The 22,679-nt window shown below is 37.1% G+C and overlaps 3 protein-coding genes across 3 annotated transcripts; 1 reads left to right on the plus strand and 2 right to left on the minus strand.

Annotated features, from left to right (window-relative positions):
• Window positions 1-1,191: 1,191 nt before the first annotated feature.
• LOC125856444 (serine/threonine-protein phosphatase 2A 65 kDa regulatory subunit A beta isoform-like) lies at window positions 1,192-16,876 on the minus strand. Its single transcript, XM_049535999.1, has 8 exons — window positions 16,850-16,876; window positions 16,675-16,755; window positions 11,992-12,096; window positions 8,810-8,992; window positions 7,558-7,650; window positions 1,637-1,776; window positions 1,487-1,553; window positions 1,192-1,327 (listed from the first exon to the last, which is right to left on the minus strand). The coding sequence occupies exons 2-8, from the start codon at window positions 16,699-16,701 to the stop codon at window positions 1,208-1,210; spliced, it is 735 nt and encodes a 244-aa protein (XP_049391956.1). The 5' UTR covers window positions 16,702-16,755; window positions 16,850-16,876; the 3' UTR covers window positions 1,192-1,207.
• A 143-nt stretch (window positions 16,877-17,019) lies between these two features.
• LOC125856299 (putative late blight resistance protein homolog R1A-10) lies at window positions 17,020-19,200 on the plus strand. The gene is made up of 3 exons (XM_049535811.1): window positions 17,020-17,046; window positions 17,156-18,828; window positions 19,037-19,200. The coding sequence occupies exons 1-2, from the start codon at window positions 17,020-17,022 to the stop codon at window positions 18,818-18,820; spliced, it is 1,692 nt and encodes a 563-aa protein (XP_049391768.1). The 3' UTR covers window positions 18,821-18,828; window positions 19,037-19,200.
• A 1,286-nt stretch (window positions 19,201-20,486) lies between these two features.
• Window positions 20,487-22,675, minus strand: LOC125856300 (putative late blight resistance protein homolog R1A-10). The gene is made up of 2 exons (XM_049535812.1): window positions 20,809-22,675; window positions 20,487-20,685 (listed from the first exon to the last, which is right to left on the minus strand). Exons 1-2 carry the CDS (start codon window positions 22,673-22,675, stop codon window positions 20,678-20,680), a joined length of 1,875 nt encoding a protein of 624 aa, XP_049391769.1. The 3' UTR covers window positions 20,487-20,677.
• Window positions 22,676-22,679: the final 4 nt, after the last annotated feature.

The raw sequence follows: 22,679 nt of genomic DNA on the forward strand, positions 1-22,679 counted from the left end.
TCATTTCCAGAAGATTAATATTCATTTCAGGACAGACAATCTCTGATATAATAATCTTACAGCAAAAATGAGCCTAGAATAATAACCATTAAATAGATAAAATAATCTTACAGCAAATTGGCACTTAAACTATCTAAAAGTTAAACAAATAGACACACACGTCCTATGTGACATCATACACATAAGATGTTCGGTAGGACGCAGAACTACCACTTAAGATGTCACATAGGACACGTGTGTTTAGTTGTTCAACTTTTGAATAGTTTTAATGTCTACTTGTGCACACCCGAAATTGGAGGACATATATGTCAGTTGAGGCCAAGTTGAAATGCACATTTATGTATTATTCCTTCTTTATAAAAATGCACAATGATAAGAATCTTCTCAAAAACTCCTGTATTGAAATCAAAATTTCAATAGGAACCTTCAACTCATCTACACTGGACTATAATCATACAACAGAATGGCCATGACCTAACTAAATGGTCTACTATACAAAGCACCAAATATAACAGCCTTTAGTAACTAGAAAGAATCTAATAAGAAAAACCATTCATTCGAAGATACTAATTAGTTAGTCTAACAGTGTTATGGTCCCCTGTTATGGATCTGGTTATGGGGCGTTGTAGTGTGAAATCAAATGTTTTCTTCCTACAACCTATGATGCTGGTTCGTTAAGAGAGAACCTGCAATCTCTTGAGTTTGAAGTACTCAAAGACTTAGTAATTTTCTGCCTAACATTTCATTGAATTCAAATACATTAAATACAACACTGAAACAAAGAAAGTAACTGCCTACTGCCTACTACAACTGAATGAGAAAGTGGAGGAGTAACCTCCTTACTGCAATAACTGCTACACAGAAAATAAAAACATAAATACTTAAAAGCTGTAGTAAAATAACTTATAAGCTGTAGTAAAATAACTTATAAGCTAAAGTAATCTATTTTCTAATTTCCTTAAATCTCCCATGTGTAAACCGTTGGTAGACTAAAGGGGTGCTAACAAACAGCCAATTTACATGTAAATACTTGAGCTTACTGTAGGAAGCATTTCATATTTGACACATCCTAAAATATATATTAGTATTAATACGACCCCCAAATCTCAGACAGATGTATTTCACTTTCTGCCTTCTCTTTACTGTTTCCTGGTGTGACGGCATAATCCCAGACGTCCAGAGAGGATTTGACAACAGATAAGTATCTCTAGCTTGACATCATGACATCATCAATTGACTGAAGTGCTTGACTTGCATAAAAACGGACATCGACATCAGGGTCCTCAGCTAGCTCTACTAAACTAGAGCGAATCGTTTTCTCTGCTACCTGGCAATTATAAGAGGCTTTGAAAGTCGACACTAAGGTATAGCGAGGATATGCAAGTGTAAACTTTCTTCAACAAACAACAACGTAAGTAAGCTCAATCGTTATTTCAACTAAACCAAGTAACCAATCCAAGAAAAGAAGGTAGATGAGAGTTCTCACTGATTGGTCAACAACAGGGATAAGGGACTGCAACACCTTTGCAACATTAAATTTGACGTTGGGCACTCTGGAGAAGAAATGAAATTGGACCATCAGATCTAGGAACTGATGCATATAATGACTTTAACAAGAATTGAAAAGCAAAACCACCTGTCCTTTGCTGCCGTAATAACCACTGGCAGCAACTTAGAACATGTTATCTCAGAACCCATCACAGGTGCAAGTAAAGAAATTGCCCTAAGTATTGTCATCCGGTATAAATAATGTGAATTATTAATCACATCTAAGACCTGCAAAGAGATGACATGTTTAAACCCCTAGAAACAGGAACAAACTTGATATCAGACATGGTCAAACCAAGAGAGCGAATAATGCAGAATATTAATCATATCCAGGAACTGCAAACAAAAGACCATTTCTTGACCAATGAGAAACAGATAACATACATGATCAAACCAAGTCTCTGAAACTAAGGTTGGCCATGATGAATTATTACAACAGTCTCAAGTACCCACAAAATCCAGTATTAACCCTTCAACCTGACAATTTTCATTTTTTCTTCTTTTGCCTATTACTTTTGGGAGGGGGTGTCATAGTGGATACACAGTTGAGAAAGGAATTGGAATGGTTATCTAAAGAGAAATCAATCCTACGGGGATACTGTAACATCCGGCAATTTGAAATAACTATGAAGAGGCTTAGAATTGGAATTAGTCATTTTTGGAAGGAATTCAAAAATCTGGAAAATTTGGCTAAGTATGGAAAATAATGAAATTTTGGCAACCTTTGAACAGTTATAACTCATAGATCAGGATGATCTAGGTATATTTCCAGTTATTTTTGCAAATTTCGTGGATTGGTCTTTCCAACGCCACCGAGTTTGCTCGATTCCGAGTTCGTATGTGTGAGTTATGCCCTTTGGAAGTTGGGCAGTTGGCAGGGAAGTCTGTCCGGAAATTTGTAAGGGTATTTTGGTCTTTTCCCTAGCCTTTTCTTTTGGATATATATTAGTGTGTTAGACTGATTTTGATCAGTTTTTATCATTCTAAAGAGTGAGAGTAAGGGTTTATGAGTGAAGAGAAGAAGAAGAGGAGAAAGAGAAGATCAAGCAAGGTTTCGTCAAGGATCGTCGTGGATATCGTCGGGGGTGATCCCTATTAGGTATGTGAGTCCATAGTGTTGGGTTGGTTCTTTCCCCCACACGCCAAGCTCGTTTTATTTATGAGAAAAAGATTGGTTGTGTTGTTGAAGTTGTTGGTGGTGGTGTTGATGTTGTTGGTTGTGTTGTTGAAGTTCTTGTTGATTTGAGACATGATTTGGTTGTGTTTTTTTTAGTTGAATCTCTAGTATGCTGAGGGATTTTATGATCCTTAGTGTTTGGGGTTGAAACCACTGAAGGTAAGGGAGGTTTAGAGTTGGAAAAATAAAGGAGAAAATTAAAGTCAAGTTTTCGGGGAAAAGGGCTGGGGCGTCGCGCCAGCCAGCGCCCCCCAAAAGGGACTCTGAGGTCCAGCCCTTGGGGCGGCGCCCCTAGCAGAGCCCCAACCAGATCCTTCTGACCTTTGAGGTCGGGCGCTCCACGCCTCTCAGAGCTCCAAGAGCGCCAAGTCTTCCCATTCCTTCCCCACTTTTTCATACATGTTCCTAGGTGTACCTATGTTTCATAGTTGTTTCCAACACTCCAAGGTACGTCTAAACGTCAACAACTCGTCCATAACATGTGATCAAACACCTTGAATTCATAATTCCAATTCAAGGAGAGTTAGTTTCCAAGTCAAGTGAAGTTAAGAGTTGAGTCTAGAAGTTCAAGAAGGGAGTCAAAGCAAGTCTCTCTAAAGCTTTTCAAGAGTCTTTGTTGATCGTTTTAACTTCATTTTAAGGCTCAAGTTTCAAGTCAAGTAAAGGATAAAGAGTCAAGAGTTTCAAGTTAAGTCAAGAGTTTAAAGTTGAGTTCATTCTCAAAAGTTATTAGGGAACTATGTATTCCCAAAGAAGTTTCTAAATGTTTTTACATTTGAGTAAGAAAGGAACTATGATTCCAAAAGAGCCTTTGGGCTAGTTTTCAAGAAAAAGGAATATCGATTCCAAGTGAGCCTAAGGGCTAAGTTTTGAATAATTATCTTAAATAAAGAAAGATGTGTTTAAAACACTTATGAGCTAAGTATTTTTGGGAGTAGTCTTGAGCACCGAATTGGGGACACGAGTTCATATTAACTCAACTCTCCATAAGAATCATGTAGCCAACATGGGAGTTAACGGGTCATACTTTTTAGATGATCACGTAAGATTAAGCTAGTGGATCCACTTGGTAAAGTTAGCTTCTGTAACATCCGGCAATTTGAAATAACTAGGAAGAGTCTTAAAATTGGAAATAGTCAATTTTTGGAGAAAAATTCAAAATATGGAAATTTGATAAGTGTGGGAAATCAGTGAGTTTTGGCCAAATTTGAGCAGTCATAACTCCTAGCTCAGGATGAGTTAGGTGTAGTTCCAGTTATGTTTGGAAATCCCTTGAAATGATCTTTCCAACGCCACCGAGTTTACTCAATTCCGAGTTCGTATGAGGGAGTTATGCCCTTTGAAAGTTGGGCAGTTGGCAGGGAATCCGTCCGGAAATTTTAAGGGCATTTTGGTCTTTTCCCTAGGTATTTCTTTGGGTTATATTGTTGTGTTAGGCTGATTTTTGGATCATTTGTTCCATTTTAAAAGAGTGAGAGTGAGGGTTTTGAGTGAAGAAGAAGAAGAGAAGAAGAGGAGAAAGGGAAGATCAAGCAAGGAGATCGTCGTGGATTTCGTCGGGGTGATCCCTATTAAGGTATGTGAGTTCTTAGTGTTGGGTTGATCCTTTCCCCCACACACCAAACTCATTTTATTATTGAGAAAAGATTGATTATGTTTGTTGAAGTTGTTGGTTGTATTTGTTGAAGTTGTTGGTTGTGATTGTGTTGAAGTTCTTGTTGATTTGGGCATGTTTCCGGTTGTTTTTGGGTTGAAATCTATTGTATGTTGAGGGATTTATGATTCTAAATGTTTGGGGTTGGAAACCTTGAAGTTAAGGAGGTTTAGAGTTGGAAAAATGAAGGAGAAGAGTCGGATTTTTGGGGGAAAAGGCCGGGGCGTCGCGCCAGCCAGCGCGCCCCAACAGGGGTTCTGATGTTTTACCCCTGGTGTGGCACGTCTCTCAGAGCGCCAGCAGGCCCCTTCTGAGCTTCAAGGGCTGGCGCTCCGCGCCTTGCAGAGCGCCAAGGACGCCAAGTTCCCCCATTCTTTTCACACTTTCTCATGCATGTTCCTAGGTATTATACCTATGTTTCACAGTTGTTTCCGACACTCCAAAGTACGTCTAAACATCAAGAATCCCTCCATAACATGTGATCAAACACCTTGAATCCATAATTCCAATTCAAGGAAAGTTAGTTTCCAAGTCAAGTGAAGTTAGATTCCAAGTCAAGTGAAGTTAGAAGTCAAGCTTAGAAGTTAAGTAAGTCAAAGCAAGTCTTTAAGGTTCTCCAAGAGTCTTCATTGAACGTTATAACTTCCTTTTAAGGCTCAAGTTCCAAGTTAAGTATAGAGTTTCAAGTCGTGTAAAGAGTAAAGAGTCTCAAGTTTCAAGTCAAGTAAAGAGTATCGAGTTTCAAGTCAAGTCAAGAGTTTTCAGTTAAGTCAAGAGTTTCGAGATAAGTCAAGAGTAAAGAGTTGAGTTCATCTCTCAAAAGTTACTAGGGGACTAAGTATTTCCCAAAGAAGTTTATAAATGTTTTCACATTTAAGATGAGAGGAAACTGAGATTTCCAAAAGAATTTTGAGAAGTTTGAGTACTATCTCTTTTTGAGAAAAGATGAGTTTTGCGAAACAGTTTCTAAAATATGATTAGTATGACAAATCGAGTATGTCATCAATGTTTAAACAATATGGTCTCTAGATTACCATCAATGTTTAAGCAGTATGAATATCTCGAGTCGTCAATGATCATATTAAAAATATGGTTTTGAGATGTTCTTTTTAGAAAGAGTTTTCAAGAGCCTTTGGGCTAAGTTTTTGAGTAATTATCTCAAATCAACAGGAAGACATATGTTTTAAAAACATAAGAGCCAGTACATTTTTGGGAGTAGTATCGAGCACCGAATCGGGGGAGCGTTCAAAGAACCCACAACCCCCATAGAACCATGTTAGCCACCATGGGTAGAAAAGGATCATATTTTTTAGATGAATCCTTTTCCAGATAGACTAGTGGATCCATTAGGCAGTTCAGGTCTTATACCTTTGGCCGGGTATAGGATGCTCTGGCAGCGTGAGGTCGATCGCTGTATCATCACTATAGCTCTTATGTGATGATTATCGGTTAGAGAACTCCCACAGTAGAAAGAGCTTGGTTCCTCGAAAAGTTCTGCTTAGTATGGATAGGGGTATGGGACTTCATTCATGCATTGCACAAGTAGACTTTGAGAGGAAGCATGGTATTTTCATGATATTATAAATATGATTTTTACGTCATGTTTTAAATAGTTTTACAAGCTTTATATATTGCATGTGTCTTATTGCTTTATATATTGAGTTCAGTTATTCACGAGTCGAACAGAGCCAAGGTAAGAGTTCTTTTTTACTCTTTTCAAGCTTAAGTTATTTGTTTAGCGGTTCAGCTCGCATACTCGTACATTCCATGTACTGATGCTAGTTGGCCTGCATCTTATTATGATGCAGAGCAGGTACCCGTGATCAGCATCCAGCACGTCGTTGATCCAGTTGAGCACTATAGAGTCTGTGGTGAGCCTCCTTGCTTTCCGGAGGACTCGATCATTTTGTCCTCTTAGTTTTGTTTTAGTAGGATGTTGCGGGGTCTGTCCCAACATCCCTCTCAGTATTATAGAGGCTTCATAGACAGTTAGTCAGTTAGTTTGAGTCTCTCATCTATGTATATATGTAAATATTCTATTTTGAGATTCGAGTTGCCTTCGTGGCCAGATTTTATAAGTTAAATTGTTTTGTAACCTTGCATTTGCACTGAGTTATTTTGTTGAGTTAGGTTTCCAGTGAGTTAAGAAAGCCAGGCCAAGGGTTCGCTTGGGGTCAGAAATGGTCTCTGGGTGCGGGTCCCGCCCGGGGTGTAGGCTCGGGGCGTGACAGCTTCCTATATCACGGCAAGGTATAGGACGGTCCTTGGGCAACGTGAGGTAAAACGTTGTATCACCACTAGAGCTCATAGTGGTGATTGTCGGTTAAAGAATCTCCCACAAAAGTTATATTACTTTTATATAAGTAAAGTTGAGTTTGTTATCGTTTTATCCTTAACGAACTAAGTTGTTTACACTAGTTTTACAAGCTTTATATATTGCATGTGCCTTATTGCTTTATATATTGAGTTCAGTTATTCATGAGTTGAACAGAACCAGGGTAAGAGTTCCTTTGTACTCCTTCCAAGCTTAAGTTGTGGTTTAACTTTCCAGCTCGCATACTCGTACATTCAATGTACTGATGCCAGTTGGCCTGCATCTTATTATAATGCAGACACAGGTACCCAGGGCCAGCATCCGGTTCGCCATTGATCCAGCTGAGTACTTCAGAGTTAGTGGTGAGCCTCTTTGCATTCCAGAGGACTCGGTTATTTTGTTCTCTTAAGTTTTGTTTTATTAGGATATTGTGGGGTCTGTCCCAACATCCATCTCAGTATTTTAGAGGCTTCATAAACAGTCAGTCAGTTAGTTTGGAGTCTCTCATCTATGTATATATGTAAATATTCTATTTTGAGACTTGAGTTGCCTTTTTTGCCAGATTTTATCAGTTAGGTTGTTTTATAACCTTGTATTGCATTGAGTTTTCCGTTGAGTTAAGAAAGCCAGGCCAAGGGTTCGCTTGGGGGTCAGCAATGGTCTTCGAGTGCCAACCACGTCCAGGGTGTAGGCTCGAGGCGTGACAGATACTTCAAAAATGATTATCAAAAGAGAAATCAATTCACCCCTCTCTACCATTCTGCCTAATATCCATGCATCAACAGCAAAAGAAATTCTCACAAGAGTTATTTGGAAATTATGCAAGATAACCAGCACTTCAGCTTTGAAATATCATAAAACAACCTGAGGAATTATATGCTGCATTGCCCACTCTGGACCAAATTCTTCCGCGAGGCGCTTTAAGTTATTAGCTGCAGCGTCTCTGATTGAATAAACCTGAACCACATATGCAAATCAGTAAGAGAGAACCGAATGCTTGATGCAAGCAATTCTCTTTGACAGGCATCAACAATGGCAGAGAAGAGAAGAAGTCACAAAGGCTTCATTTCTTTGCATTTAATGGAGGTCTTAATCATTTAGATCTGAGTCATTAAGTTTGTTTTTAATGTTTGAATTCTAATCATTTAGAAAGTTTCTTTAACAACCACTTAATGAGTCTGGATAGATCTGAATGATAAAATTTGTAACAAAGTCTTAATATCATTAAGATTTTTATTCAAAAATTTCTACAAGATGGCAATCACCAATTCCGTTTATTCACTTCTATTGTTGTCGCCCACCATTATCAACGGTCGTCATTGCCACCCACCATTATCAACTACCACCACCCACTACCCACACCGTCAGACAACTACCATCGTTGTCAATCACTACAATCAGTTGTCACCACCATTAGCCACCATTTACAATCATCACCATCAATCACTACCGACAATTACCACTCATAAGCCACACTATATATCTCCGACCACCATCATCATTTACCACCACCATTAATATCTTTATCATCCACCTCCACCATCAACCACCATCATCACTAGCTACTACACAAAATACCACCATTAGCCAACACAATCCCCAATCAACACCCAAAAACACCATCGCTAGCCATCACCATCAACAACCATCATATAATTTTAAAAAATATTTTATTTATCTAATATTAGATTGATTTAGTTTTTTATTAAATTTATATTTATAATTTTTAAATAAAGACAATTAATATATTCAAATGTTTTAAAAAAATAAATAGTCCTAATTATTTAGTATTCATATATTAATGCAACATTTTTATATTTACATGTGTATTCATATTGAAACATCTAAATCTTAATGTACATCTTAATATTCAGATTTAGACAAGTCTTATTCGTCTTAGTAAAAGAAAATGAGGCCTAAGACAGAAATTACAGCTAGTTTGATCCAAAAGAAGAAATGCCTCCTCCTTGCCACTCACTGACAATGAAAGAGATGCACTCACTTTACAAAATCAAAGTATCTATGCTTCTCATTTTCTTGATTACATATCTAATGTTTGTGTTATAAATCAAAAAGAAAGGTTCCATATCTAGTCACTAGCTTATCACATACCAACCTCGTCCTGTAACCACTGCATGCAAAGGGTGCCAAGCTTATCATCGAAAAATCCTACACCCAACTGACTGGCCAGCAGAGGTACGTATTCTATTATAGCCAGACGAACTCGCCAATGCCTATCCTTTGCCAGCTCAACAATAGCTGGCAACAGAGATTTGGATAATAAATCAATTCCAATGACCTGTAAAATTGGAAGCAACTTAGATTTAGTCCTGAAGAAGCTGCAAAAGAATTGCAAAGAACCAATAGATAGAATGAATAAGCATAAAGAGAACCACGATTAATGAAGTTAGCCTTACTTCAAAAAAAACATTAAGAAAACCATGATATGTCATGCAAGTAGAAGTAGAATGGTAAGGCAAAAAGAAAAAAATAAAAATTGATATAAAAACATCTGAACAAGACAAGCAATCAGAAAACAAATCTGGCAAAGAGAACTTGCTATTCATTCAAGTTTCCCAAGCACACATTACTTTGTACCAGCTAATTTAATAGCAAGTCCTGTACGACTGCAAAACATTCATATCCATTAGTGCTAGCAAACTGAGCCCATATTTTATCAATCCGCCAATATTTTAACAGTTGGGAATGATATATTGAACAGGTCCCATATTTGACGAGTAAAAATGGGTAAAATATGGAAATTGAGGGAACATCTAGTAATTGAACATGTTTTCTCTTAAATATTTACTCCGTTCCTAAACTTTTTGTGTTTTCTCCTTTACGTTAGGAGGTGCGATGAATATAGTGTTTCGTTGAATTCTTAAATCAATGCTTTTCTAGTTATTAATTTCCAATCTTTGCATAGTTAAAGCAGTTTTAATAGGGTATAGCCTTGTTTTTTAAATTTAAAAATAAAGAATTCTTTTTAAAAACTAGTACTTCAAAGTGCATAGCATCCGCCACAGAAAATAATTTATGACGGAGTTAATTCTTAATCACTAACAGTAACCAACTCAACATGCGCTACAATAGGATAACTAGACTTTGCAGATATTGCATCATAAGTGTATACAACTTAAATCCTTAATAATTTAAGCATACTACAGTACGAGTTGAAAAGAACTTTTTGTTTAAGATGATTTTGGCAAATTTTGACACAGTATCATTCAATTCCTTATACTTGTCTTATGAACATGTAATATTCTCCACAGGTCCAATTTACGTGTTTTGCTTTGTTTAGATATACAGTTAATTTTTGAGAACTTGAACTTTCTTTAGTCCCAACTTTTGTTCACCGTGAAATAGTGACAATGTATGCAAAGGGTTTATGTTATTTGCAGATGACGTAGTTTTGATTGACGAGACTCGCAACGGAGTTAACGCTAAGTTGGAGGTTTAGAGACGGACCCTGGAGTCTAAAGGATTCAGGTTGAGCAGAATCAAAACTGAATACTTGGAATGCAAGTTCAGTGATGTGAGACATGAGCTTAATGTGGAAGTGAGACTTGATACATAGGTCATATGTCATCCAAAAGAGAGGTAGTTTCAAGTATCTTGGGTCTATTATCTAGGAAAATGGAGAGAATGAGGAGGATGCCACTCACCGTATTGGTGCAATGTGAATGAAATGGAGGCTTGCATCCGAAGTTTTGAGTGATAAGAAGGTGTCAACTGGCAAGCTCTATAGAATGGTAGTTAGACCAGATATGTTGTATGACGGAGTGTTGGCCAATCAAGAACTATCACATTCATAAGATAAAAGTGGCAGAGATAAGGATATTGTGATGGATGTGTGGGTATACTAGGAGAGATAGGATTAAAAATGAGACAAAGATTGGAGTGACTTTGGGGGAAGACAAGATGTGGGAAGCGAGTTTGAGATGGTTCACGCATGTGATGAGGAGATATATGTATGTCCTAGTGCAGAAGTGTGAGAGGTTGGTTATGGATGGATTCATGAGAGTTAGAAGTAGACCAAAAAAGTATTGGAAAGGGGTGATTAGACAGGACATAGTGCAGTCGTAGCTTATCGAGGACATGACCTTAGATAAGAAGATGTGGAGGACACGAATTAGGATAGAAGGTTAGTAGGTAGGAGTGCGTCCATACTAGTAGGTAAGAGTGTTTTTCTTGTTGCCCTTACTAATAATCGTAGGACTACTCTTGTAGTTTCTTGTTCTTCAATGTTTGTTCCTATTTATTATTTTGTGTAGTTCGTTGTAGTATTACTTTGTTGTATATCGTTCTGTAACTATCTATTGTCTCTTGTACTTCCATTATGTCTTTTTCTAGACTGGTTTTGTCTTGAACCGGAGGTCTATTAAAAACAGTGTCTACTTCACTAGATCCTAATGTGTAGGACTACACTAGTATGTTGTTGTGGTTGTTGTTGAAATAGTGACAATATTATTGAAAATGCAGAAAATTAATTGGCTAACACTGATACAAAGTTCGGTAAAAAGCGCATAATTTGGCTAATATTGACTTCTCAGATTGTTTGAGATACAAAGGCTAGCAAGGCTTCATAGATAGAAACTATTCTAGTGAGAATATCATATTGTAGCCTGAAAATTCACACTGGTACTAAAGTCTCTACATATTTAGATTGTGAAAAAATTAAAGAATTAAGAAAATAAGCATGGCAAAGAAATCAATATTCTCGATCAAGAAGAGACTCTAGGAGAAGTCTATTCTCAGACAGGAGAATGATGAAAACTATAAAGTTGAGCACCATTTACTCGTGGAAATGGGTAAATATGGGTCAACTGTTTTTTACCCAACCCGTTTGTCCGCCAACCCACTTTTACCCTTATGAAATATGTGCGGGTTGAATTATTACCCATTTTATGTTGACCCGTTTTCAACCCACCCAAATTTGGCCCAACTCGCCCATTTGTCACCACTAATCTCCACCATAGACTCATGAAATGAATATCCTGAAAACAAAATTCATCTATAGATCCTGAACCAGTCTGGTCTTCCCCAACTCGTCTCGGTAATAGAGATAAGAATGCATCTTGATATCTATATCCTAGAACTGAAAGATGATCAAGAAAATTTTATAGGAACAAGAAGGCAAAGTGGCATCCCACTATACTAAGTTGACTACACGACTTCATTGATCTTCAATTTCCTTCTTCCTCTGGGAGCTTATCAGTCACAAAGAAACACTCATAACGAACAGAAAGCATGAACCAAAAGGAGCTAGAAAGAACAGGGCTTGAAAATACAACCAACCTGATTGACTTGATCAAGTTTGCTAATGATGTTGAGGCGCACATCAGGAAACTCATCCTTCAGAAGGGAAAGAAAAATTGGAAGAAGATGTTCAATGGTTGCATCCTGCATGAAATATAAAATGAATTCGATAATTTCATTGTCAAAGATCAAAAGAAGGTACACAAACTAGGGAAGAAACCAAACACAAAAATCTCTTAGACCGCACATGTTATATTATGATAAGGTAGCGGAACTTACCAATCAAAATCCAAAATGTATAGAAGATGCATTGCCTAAAAAATAGTTTGTTTGCCAAGCTCTTTAAATCTGCTTATTTTGATAAGAACTTTTTGTCAAATGGTGTTTTAGAAAAAGCACTTGGAGATTACTACGTTTGTGTTTGGCAAAATCACTTAAAGAACTTTTTCCCAGAAACTTAGTTAAACACCATATATCTCCAAGATAAGCATTTCAAAAGAATCACTTCTAATTTTCAAGAAGTTTGGCCAAACAGGCTCATAAGAAGAAGAAGAGAAAGTGAAGAAAAATGAGAACCAAGTTGATGCATCCAACTGTGCACATTCAAGCTTAATAGACCCATTAAACAATGTGTGCGATAAGATGATTTATAGAAATATGTTGNTACTGTTTAAACATTGATGACATACTCGATTTGTCATACTAATCATATTTTAGAAGCTCTTTTTCAAAAACCATCTTTTCTTTTAAAAGAGATAGTGCTCAAACTTCTCAAAACTCTTTTGGAAATCTCCGTTTCCTCTCAACTTAAATGTAAAAACACTTATAAACTTCTTTGGGAAATACTTAGTTCCCTAATTACTTTTGAGAAATGAACTCAACTCTGGACTCTTGACTTAACTCGAAACTCGATACTTTTTGCTCGACTTGAAACTTGAGACTCTTTACTTAGCTTGAAACTCTATACTCTTTGCTTGACTTGGAACTCTATACTTAACTTGGAACTCTTATACTTAACTTGGAACTTGAGCCTTAAAAAGAAGTTAAAACGTTCAATGTAGACACTTGAAAACTTTGAAGACTTGCTTGGACTTAACTTCTAAGCTTGTCTTCTAATTTCACTTGACTTGGAAACTAACTTCACTTGAATTGGAAACTAACTTCACTTGAATTGGATCCTAACTCACCTTGAATTGGATTATGGATTCAAGGGCAATCATCTCATGTTTATGACACTTCTCATTTTCTTACTCACTTGCTCGAGTCTTGAAACAAGTTACTAGAAATTGTAGACGACTCCTCACAAAGACTCAAAGGGATTTCCTTAGAATATTCGAAAGAATTCTCAAAAACATAACTCTCAACTCTACCTTGAATTTAAATTATGAATTCAAGATTATGATCATGTTAGGAATGACTTTAGGTGTTTAGAAGTAGCTTAGAGTAGTTAGAATCGAAAGGGAGTGAATGCGCACTTTAAATGAGCTCAAACGGGGCAACCGACGACAAAAAGATGGGGCAAGTGACCCTGGCGCCATGGGTGGCGCGGGGCGCCAACCCCTAAACTTCAGAGGTGAGTTTGGTGGCAGGCGCGTCGCGCCAGGCCCCCAACCCAGAAATTTCAGCAAGTTTATTTTCCGTTTTCTCATCCTATTTCGCCTAAAATCGAATCATTAAAACCCTCAATATACAATAGATTCAACTCAAAAACACCACCGGAAACATACACCAAACCAACAAGAAACTTCAACAACACAACCACAAATGTCAACCAACACAATCACAAACTTCAACAAGAACAATAACTAACAACTTCAACAACAATCCAATCTTTTCTCAAATAATAAAATGAGTTTGGTGTGTGGGGGGGGGGNGGGGAAAGGATCACCCAACACTAAAACCTCACATACCTTAATAGGGATCACCCCCGACGATACCACGGCGATCTTTGACGGAAACTCATTGATCTCCTTCTTCTTCTCTTCTTCTCCTCCTTCTCTCTCAAGAACACTAACTCTAACTCTTTTAAAATGGTAAAACTGACCTAAAAGCCAGTCCAACACTAATATATAACCAAAAGAATTGGTTAGTGAAAAGACCAAAATGCCCTTAAAATTTCCGGACGGCTTCCCTGCCAACTGCCCAACTTCCAAAGGCCATAACTCACTCCTACAAACTCATAATTGAGAAAACTCGGTGGCGTTGGAAAGATCATTCCACAAGCTTCGCAACCATAACTGGAACTACTCCTAACTCAGAATGAGTTAGGAGTTACGACTGCTCAAAGTTGGCCAAAAATTCACTGATTTCCATACTTTGCCAAATTTCCAAAACTTTAAAATTCTTTCCAAAAATGAAAATTTCAAATTTCTAAGCCTCTTCAATTATTTCAAAATGTCGGATGTTACAGATTAGACAAGACATAGTGCAGTCGCAGTTTATCGAGGACATGACCTTAGATAAGAATATGTGGAGGACACAAATTAGGATAGAATGTTTGTAGGTAGGAGTGCATCCATAATAGTAGGTAAGAGTGTTTTTCTTGTTGCCCTTACTAATAATCGTAGGACTACTCTTGTAGTTTCTTGTTCTTCAATTTTTGTTCCTATTTATTATTTTGTGTAGTTCGTTATAGTATTTCTTTGTTGTATATCGTTCTGTAACTATCTATTGTCCCTTGTACTTCCATTATGTCTTTTTCTAGACTGGTTTTGTCTTGAGACGGAGGTCTATTAAAAACAGTGTCTACTTCACCTTTGAGGTAGAGGTAAGGTTTGCATACACTCTCTACCATCCCTAGACCCTAATGTGTAGGACTACACTAGTATGTTGTTGTGGTTGTTGTTGAAATAGTGACAATATTATTGAAAATGCAGAAAATTAATTGGCTAACACTGATACAAAGTTCGGTAGAAAGCGCATAATTTGGCTAATATTGACTTCTCTGATTGTTTAAGATACAAAGGCTAGCAAGGCTTAATAGATAGAAACTATACTAGTGAGAATATCATATTGTAGCCTGAAAATTCACACTGGTACTCAAGTCTGTACATATTTAGATTGTAAGAAAATTAAAGAATTAAGAAAATAAGCATGGCAAAGAAATCAATATTCTTGATCAAGAAGAGACTCTAGGAGAAGTCTATTCTCAGATAGGAGAATGATGAAAATTATAAAGTTGAGCACCATTTACTCGTGGAAATGGGTATATATGGGTCAACTGTTTTTTACCCAACCCGTTTGTCCGCCAACCCACTTTTACCCTTATGAAATATGCGCGGGTTGAATTATTACCTATTTTATGTTGACCCGTTTTCAACCCACCCAAATTTGACCCAACCCGCCCATTTACCACCACTAATCTCCACCATAGACTCATGAAATGAATAGCCTGAAAACAAAATTCATCTATAGATCCTGAACCAGTCTGGTCTTCCCCAACTCGTCTCGGTAATAGAGATAAGAATGCATCTTGATATCTATATCATAGAACTGAAAGATGATCAAGAAAATTTTATAAGAACAAGAAGGCAAAGTGGCATCCCACTATACTAAGTTGACTACACGACTTCATTGATCTTCAATTTCCTTCTGCCTCTGGGAGCTTATCAGTCACAAAGAAACACTCATAACGAACAGAAAGCATGAACCAAAAGGAGCTAGAAAGAACAGGGCTTGAAAATACAACCAACCTGATTGACTTGATCAAGTTTGCTAATGATGTTGAGGCGCACATCAGGAAACTCATCCTTCAGAAGGGAAAGAAAAATTGGAAGAAGATGCTCAATGGTTGCATCCTGCATGAAATATAAAATGAATTCGATAATTTCATTGTCAAAGATCAAAAGAAGGTACACAAACTAGGGAAGAAACCAAACACAAAAATCTCTTAGACCGCACATGTTATATTATGATAAGGTAGCGGAACTTACCAATCAAAATCCAAAATGTATAGAAGATGCATTGCCTAAAAAATAGTTTGTTTGCCAAGCTCTTTAAATCTGCTTATTTTGATAAGAACTTTTTGTCAAATGGTGTTTTAGAAAAAGCACTTGGAGATTACTACGTTTGTGTTTGGCAAAATCACTTAAAGAACTTTTTCCCAGAAACTTAGTTAAACACCATATATCTCCAAGATAAGCATTTCAAAAGAATCACTTCTAATTTTCAAGAAGTTTGGCCAAACAGGCTCATAAGAAGAAGAAGAGAAAGTGAAGAAAAATGAGAACCAAGTTGATGCATCCAACTGTGCACATTCAAGCTTAATAGACCCATTAAACAATGTGTGCGATAAGATGATTTATAGAAATATGTTGTATCGCAGAGCCAGAAAAAAATAAAGGATATATATACAAATTGTGTCATACAAATAAAGGGCAGAACCTACTTAGATCTCATCAAAGAATTTGACCTCCCAGATCATACTGGTCTTTTTTGTCCTCCAAAAAATAGATTCTTTTAAAAGGTCCAAACATAGTTATGTTAGCTAGAGCATTAGAATGCAAAAGCTTCCAAAAGTTAACTTATATGCAAACGCTGTCATCTAAAGCAGTGCATATTGCAAGTAACGAAATTCTTAGTTGCGACAAATCCAACAAGTATCACCGTAAGTTCTACAACTTGACAATGTTGTGTATATCAACATATGTAGCATACATTAATACGTGATTAATATTTTCTTGTCTGAATTCTACAATAAAAATCAAGAAAATATTCAATCACTTTTCCCAGGACAGGAGCCATCCCCATTATAACAGAAGCCAAAGCAGATCTAACATGCTGCAATGAGTCGGATGACAATTCCTATAACATTTAAAAACTCAATTACATATTAGGAACAGTTGGAACAAAAGCTGTAATTAGAAGTTCCTTAACAGGTAAACTAAGATGTAATTACCTTCACACACGGAAGAATATGCTGTATAGAAAGGGCTTACCCTGCAGCAGCTATACGCACTTCCGCTTCATTATCCCGCAGTAAACGCACATAAGTAGGAACCAAGCCCGTCCTTAAGACATGATCACCAACAATCAGATATCACAGAGCAAAAATTGCTATTTCTCCGTATGGTAAGCAAGCTGACAGTCTCATTGGTAGAGAATAGACTCCTAGTAACACAGTATCCTCTACTAAGTTGACATTGACCAGGTCGCCTATCATGATTGTTGAGGAAATGGTAATGCGTCTAATCAACCTCGCAAGCTAGATCATGAGGTGAGAGTTTTTGGCAAGGGAAGTTGTCCAAATGAATTAGAGGGAACTGGGAAAAAAAATGCAGAAAAATGTGGTGGAGTACCACTTGTAGTAGTGGTAATTGCAGGAGCATTAAGAGGTCGTTTGGACAAAAAATATTGCGAAAGAGTTGACAGAAATGTGGTGCAACATTTTGGTGATCATACCCAAGATAGCTGCCTGAAATTTGTGAAGATGAGTTATGATCATTTGCCCCAAGAAGTGCAGATGTGCTTCCTGTATTGTGGTGTCTTTCCTCGAGGCTTTGATATCCCTTGTTGGAAAATGATTCGTTTGTGGATAGCAGAGGGGTTGATAAAGCCGCAGCCTAAGTTCACTCTAGAGGAGAGAGCAGAGTTTTGTTTGACAGATCTTGTCAACAGAAATTCAGTAATAATAATGCAAAAGATGTCTGATGGTCAAATAAAAACTTGTCGTCTTCACGACATGTTGTATCAGTTCTGCAAAAAGGAGGCTAGTAACAGATGGCTTTTTCAAGAACCTGATCAATCTACCCTGGACCCAGATACTTGCCATCGATTGAGTATTCAACCATCTAATCTGTCTGACTTTCTCTCCACAGCACCTGTTGCAGAACATGTCAGATCTTTCTATTGTTTTTCCTCAAAACAAAAACCAATTGACTTGTCTCCTAATGAAATCAAACTCATTCACAAAGCCTTTCCACTTATGAGAGTCTTGGATGTTGAATCTCTCAAGTTTATTTTCACCAAAGACTTCAACCAATTATTTCATTTGAGGTATATTGCTATCTCAGGTGACTTTAAGGCCCTCCCTCCTACCTTTGGTAAATTCTGGAATTTACAAACTCTAATACTTAATACAAGTACCTTAGAGTCCACTCTTGAAGTAAAACCAGAAATATGGAACTTGTTACAGTTGAGGCATCTCCACACCAACATACCTGCAAAATTGCCATCCCCAACTACCACCACAGGTAAACCTTCTTGTCTACAGACTCTTTCTATGGTTGCACCAGAAAGTTGTGAGAAAGATGTGCTAGCAAAGGCGTGTAATGTAAGAAAATTGAGCATTCGAGGGCAAATGGCAGCATTTCTTGGTGCTTACAAGGGTGGTATCAACAATCTTGAAGAGCTACAGTGTCTGGAACATTTAAAATTGTTGAATGATGTTCTTTTCATAAATAAAACACTTCACCTTCCACCAGCATTCTCCAATCTGGTAAGTATGGTGAAGAAGTTAACTCTGACAAACACAAGGTTTGCTTGGAGTGAGGCGGATAAATTGGGGACGTTGGAATCTCTTGAGGTCCTAAAGTTTAAAGAAAATGCATTCACGGGTCATCTCTGGAAGCCAAAGAGTGGATTTAGCGCACTCCAAGTCTTGTGGATTGAAAGGTCAGAATTAGAATCTTGGGAGGCTTCGGTTATTAAATTCCCCATGCTTAGGCAACTTGTTCTTATCTCTTGTGATGATCTCGATTCTGTGCCACTTGAGCTGGCTGATATACCTAGCCTTCAAGAGATGAGGCTTGAGAACACAAGCAAAGCAGTAAAATCCGCAAAAAGTGTTCAGGATAGCAAGACATCTAAAAGCATGAAACTCAAGCTAAGCATATTCCCTCCTGAAAATGAATCCAAGGTTGCACAGTGATATAAAAGGTCAGTTGAATTCATTTATACTGAAATCATTAAAATCCACATTATATTCTTCACTAATAGTCCTGCTGGTGAATACCATAACTAACCAATTCTTTCCTTAACATTATGAATTTGCGGTCTGCTCTTACTTGTTTATATGGCTCGACCATGATTTGGAATAGAAAATACCATTTGTTTATTTCTAACATAATTTTCCTCCTTTCTGCAGGAGAGAACTTGGACATTGAGCTTGCTGGAAGCCAGGGGTCATCAGACAAATAGCTAACTGGAGTATTGTCATTTTGAAATAAGGCTAGGTCTGCTGCATTTCGAGTTCCCCTTTAAGTGGATTTTTTTTTTTTTTTTCGGTTGTGAAACTGTTTGCATCTTTCCTATTCTGTTATGGTTGTATTTGCTTTGTTTTGTTCGTGTAAAACTCTTGTTTTAATCTATCATTGTTTTTGTTGAAAGACACATTACTCCCAACAAAGGCGCTATTGCGGGTATCCTAGCTTTTAGATGAATTCTAGTTAATCATTTTTGAATTGGAAGGTTTCAGACGCTACTGCATCCTTTTGGAAGTTGGAAACAGCACAAGCATCTTCGCGTAAGCTTGAGTACTAGTGATAGGAAAACTAATAAGCTTTCTCCGAGAAAATTATCTTCCTTAAATATGTAACTGAAACTTAGGGATGACAATGGGGTGGATTCTAATATTGGCCTGACATTCTGAAGTTAGTCTGGATCTTCTATAATCACAAAACAATGAACAATACTTGACGGTATTGAGGTATGAGGTTATACTACATAGCGTAGCATTAGCAAGGTAGATTATGAGGTCAAGTTAAAATGCATATTTACGTATTATGATTTATGCCAAATACAAACATCATATCTTCAACAACTACAATAAACTCATTTTTTCAACCCAACCACATGTTACTCCTTAAAATATGGGATAAGGCACAAATTCTCTCACGCGCCTCACCTATGTGAAGTCATGAAGTGTGCCACGTAAGGAAAGGTGTATGAAATTACAAAAAATGAATGTAAGGAATGTTTACAATCATCATCATTAACCATCATTACATAATTATCATAATATATTTCCAATTACTGACACCATTCACCACTACTATTAGCTATAATCCGACAGCAACTACTACTGTTACTACCAAGTACCATCCATGAGAAATGTTATCGATATCCATCACATAAAGCACCATCCATCAACGAAAAACATGTATTATACATGAACAGAGGAAAACAGATTCAAAGTGCGAAACCAGCAATTCTTATACTCCATAGGCAATGCATAATAGATTGAACATCCTTATTTATTTCGAACTATCACATAAAACAAAATGGCATAATACATATATTGGACCCTAAACTTGGCTTCAAATTTTAACTTTGACCTCCAACTTTCATAGTGCACAAATAGGCACTTAAACTTGTATAAAATAGAACAAATAGACACACATGTCCTACATGGCATCCTACATGGCATTTTTTGTCCTACGTGGTGTCCTACGTGTATTGTGCCATGTAGGACTCGTGTGTTTACTTGTTCTACTTTATACAAGTTAAAGTGCCTATTTGTGCACTATGAAAGTTGGAGGTCAAAGTTAAAATTTGAAGCCAAGTTTAGGATCCAATATGTGTATTATGCCAAACAAAATAGATGTTACATGAGTACATCACTAGTTACTGTTTACAAAATACAAAAACACAATTGGCCGAGACATGTATTAAACATGCTTATTCCTAAAACATGAAATTAACAAACGATCAGAATATAAAAACAAAAATATGAACTACAAGATTCTGAATTCGGAAGATAGCATTAGATGATCCATCAAAATAAGCTTCAATTCCCTGCATATGAAAGATAAAAAGTACAAGTCATCATCTTAATTTCAAAGAAGTATGATTTAATAAAAATGAGGTTTTAAATAATGTGAAGTATCGAAGAACTTTTCAGAGAGAATTATAACTTACTGTGGCTGTTATGGATGTAGACCTTAAGGATATTATTCCCCATGTCCTCTTGTTCTTGTTCGATATTTCTGACAGAATCCTCAGCAGTAGTGGTGCAATCATGTAACTCAATCGATTCCAAAGTACAAATTTCCCCGAAATCTGTTGGAATTTCTTGCAGGTCCTTGCATTTCTTCAGAACAAGGCGTTTTAGATTAGGGAAGTTATCACTGCTTGCTTCCCAACCCTTAAGATTTAGCTCGCTCAGTAACAACAACTTCAAGCTTTTGAATATGTCTTTGTCAGTCAATCTCCATATATCATCTTCGCCTCGACAATGTTTAAGTTTGAGCTCTTCAAGATTTGGCAACATGATAAATGTTGATGATATCTCTTCCCAAATAAAATTACTAAAGAAATCTAAAGTCAACTTCCTAAGTGATGTTGGAAAAACAAATCTTTTGATGGGCATTACCAAATTATATCTACAGGAAAACTTGAATGCCTCAAGTTTTCTCAAGCTCGACATATCCAAGAGATGATATGGAACATTGTTTACCATTGAAGGTGCGTGAATGGTCAATCTCTTTAAATTGGGGACGCTAGAAAAGACTTCATTTGTACAACTAGAGTAACAAAGACCAAAAAATTCCTCTAGATTTGGCATCCCTGTCACAAGATTCTTATCTATTCTAGGACTTGGTAAATAACTGGGTGCCCTAACACGTATATACCTCAAGTTCTTCAACATCCATATCTTCCTAGGTAAAGTTATATCCAATGAATCAACATCACAAATTAGAGTTTGCAAATTCAGAAGCTCTGAGATTGATTCAGGAATATTTCCAAAGCATCGAACTTGGAAATATCTCAAATGAAATAACTTTGTAATCACAAGTGGAAATGGGTAAGTATAGGAAGGAAAGATGGCCAATACCCTGAGATGGTTGAAACAAGAGAAAAATCTAAGCTTATAAGTTAGACCCAAGTTAGAAAAGCAGTAGATAGATCTGGCTACAGGGGGTAAGAGCTTATATGCATTTTTAATATGCTTTTGAATACTGAAGCGACGAAAATTAGGCTCTTGTGCTGCTGAAAATGGAGTTCTCACAACATGCATAAACTTTGTCGTTTCAGCTTCTATCAAACAGAATTCACGCAGCAGATCATGTATTCCGCATGCTTTTACCTCACCATTGAATCTTTTTTTTCTAGCCATTATCAAGTTCCTGCTGATAAGATCCTCCAAATAATGTTCAGCCACTTCCTCCAAGCTTTTACGACTTCCAGAAGACGTCCTTATGAAACCTTCTGCAATCCATAATTGGATCAATCTCCAAGTTTCAACTTGAAAATCCTCTGGGAAATCACCCATAGAAAGAAAGCACGGTTTGAGTCGATTAGGCAAGTGATGGTAACTCAAACCGAGCACTCCTAAGCATTTATTTGGATGACTAGCAATGATTTCACTTAAGGTTTTGGCAACATACTCCCAACTTTCTAATGTCTTGGCATCCGTTTTAGAGAGATGCCCTGCAATCACTGAAATTATTAGGGGAAGTCCTTGACATTTTTCTGCTATTTTTTTTCCAATTTCTTCCAACTCGGGAGGATGATCGTGTTCTAGTCCAAACACCTTATCACGGAGCAACTTCCAACTATTATCTAAATCCAAGAGGTTCATCTTATGAGGGCTACTAGTATTTGCATATATTGCTACATCAGTTTCCCTAGTAGTCAATAAGACTCGACTCCCATTGTTGCGATTAGGAAATATTTGTGATATGCTATCCCAAACATCCCTACTCCAAATATCATCAACAACAACAAGGTATCTAGGACCCTTTAGACACTTTTGCACCAGATCAGCTAACTCACTGTCATTCATCTTA

Source organism: Solanum stenotomum, chromosome 2 (genome assembly GCF_019186545.1).
Source record: "Solanum stenotomum isolate F172 chromosome 2, ASM1918654v1, whole genome shotgun sequence".
NCBI lineage: Eukaryota > Viridiplantae > Streptophyta > Magnoliopsida > Solanales > Solanaceae > Solanum > Solanum stenotomum.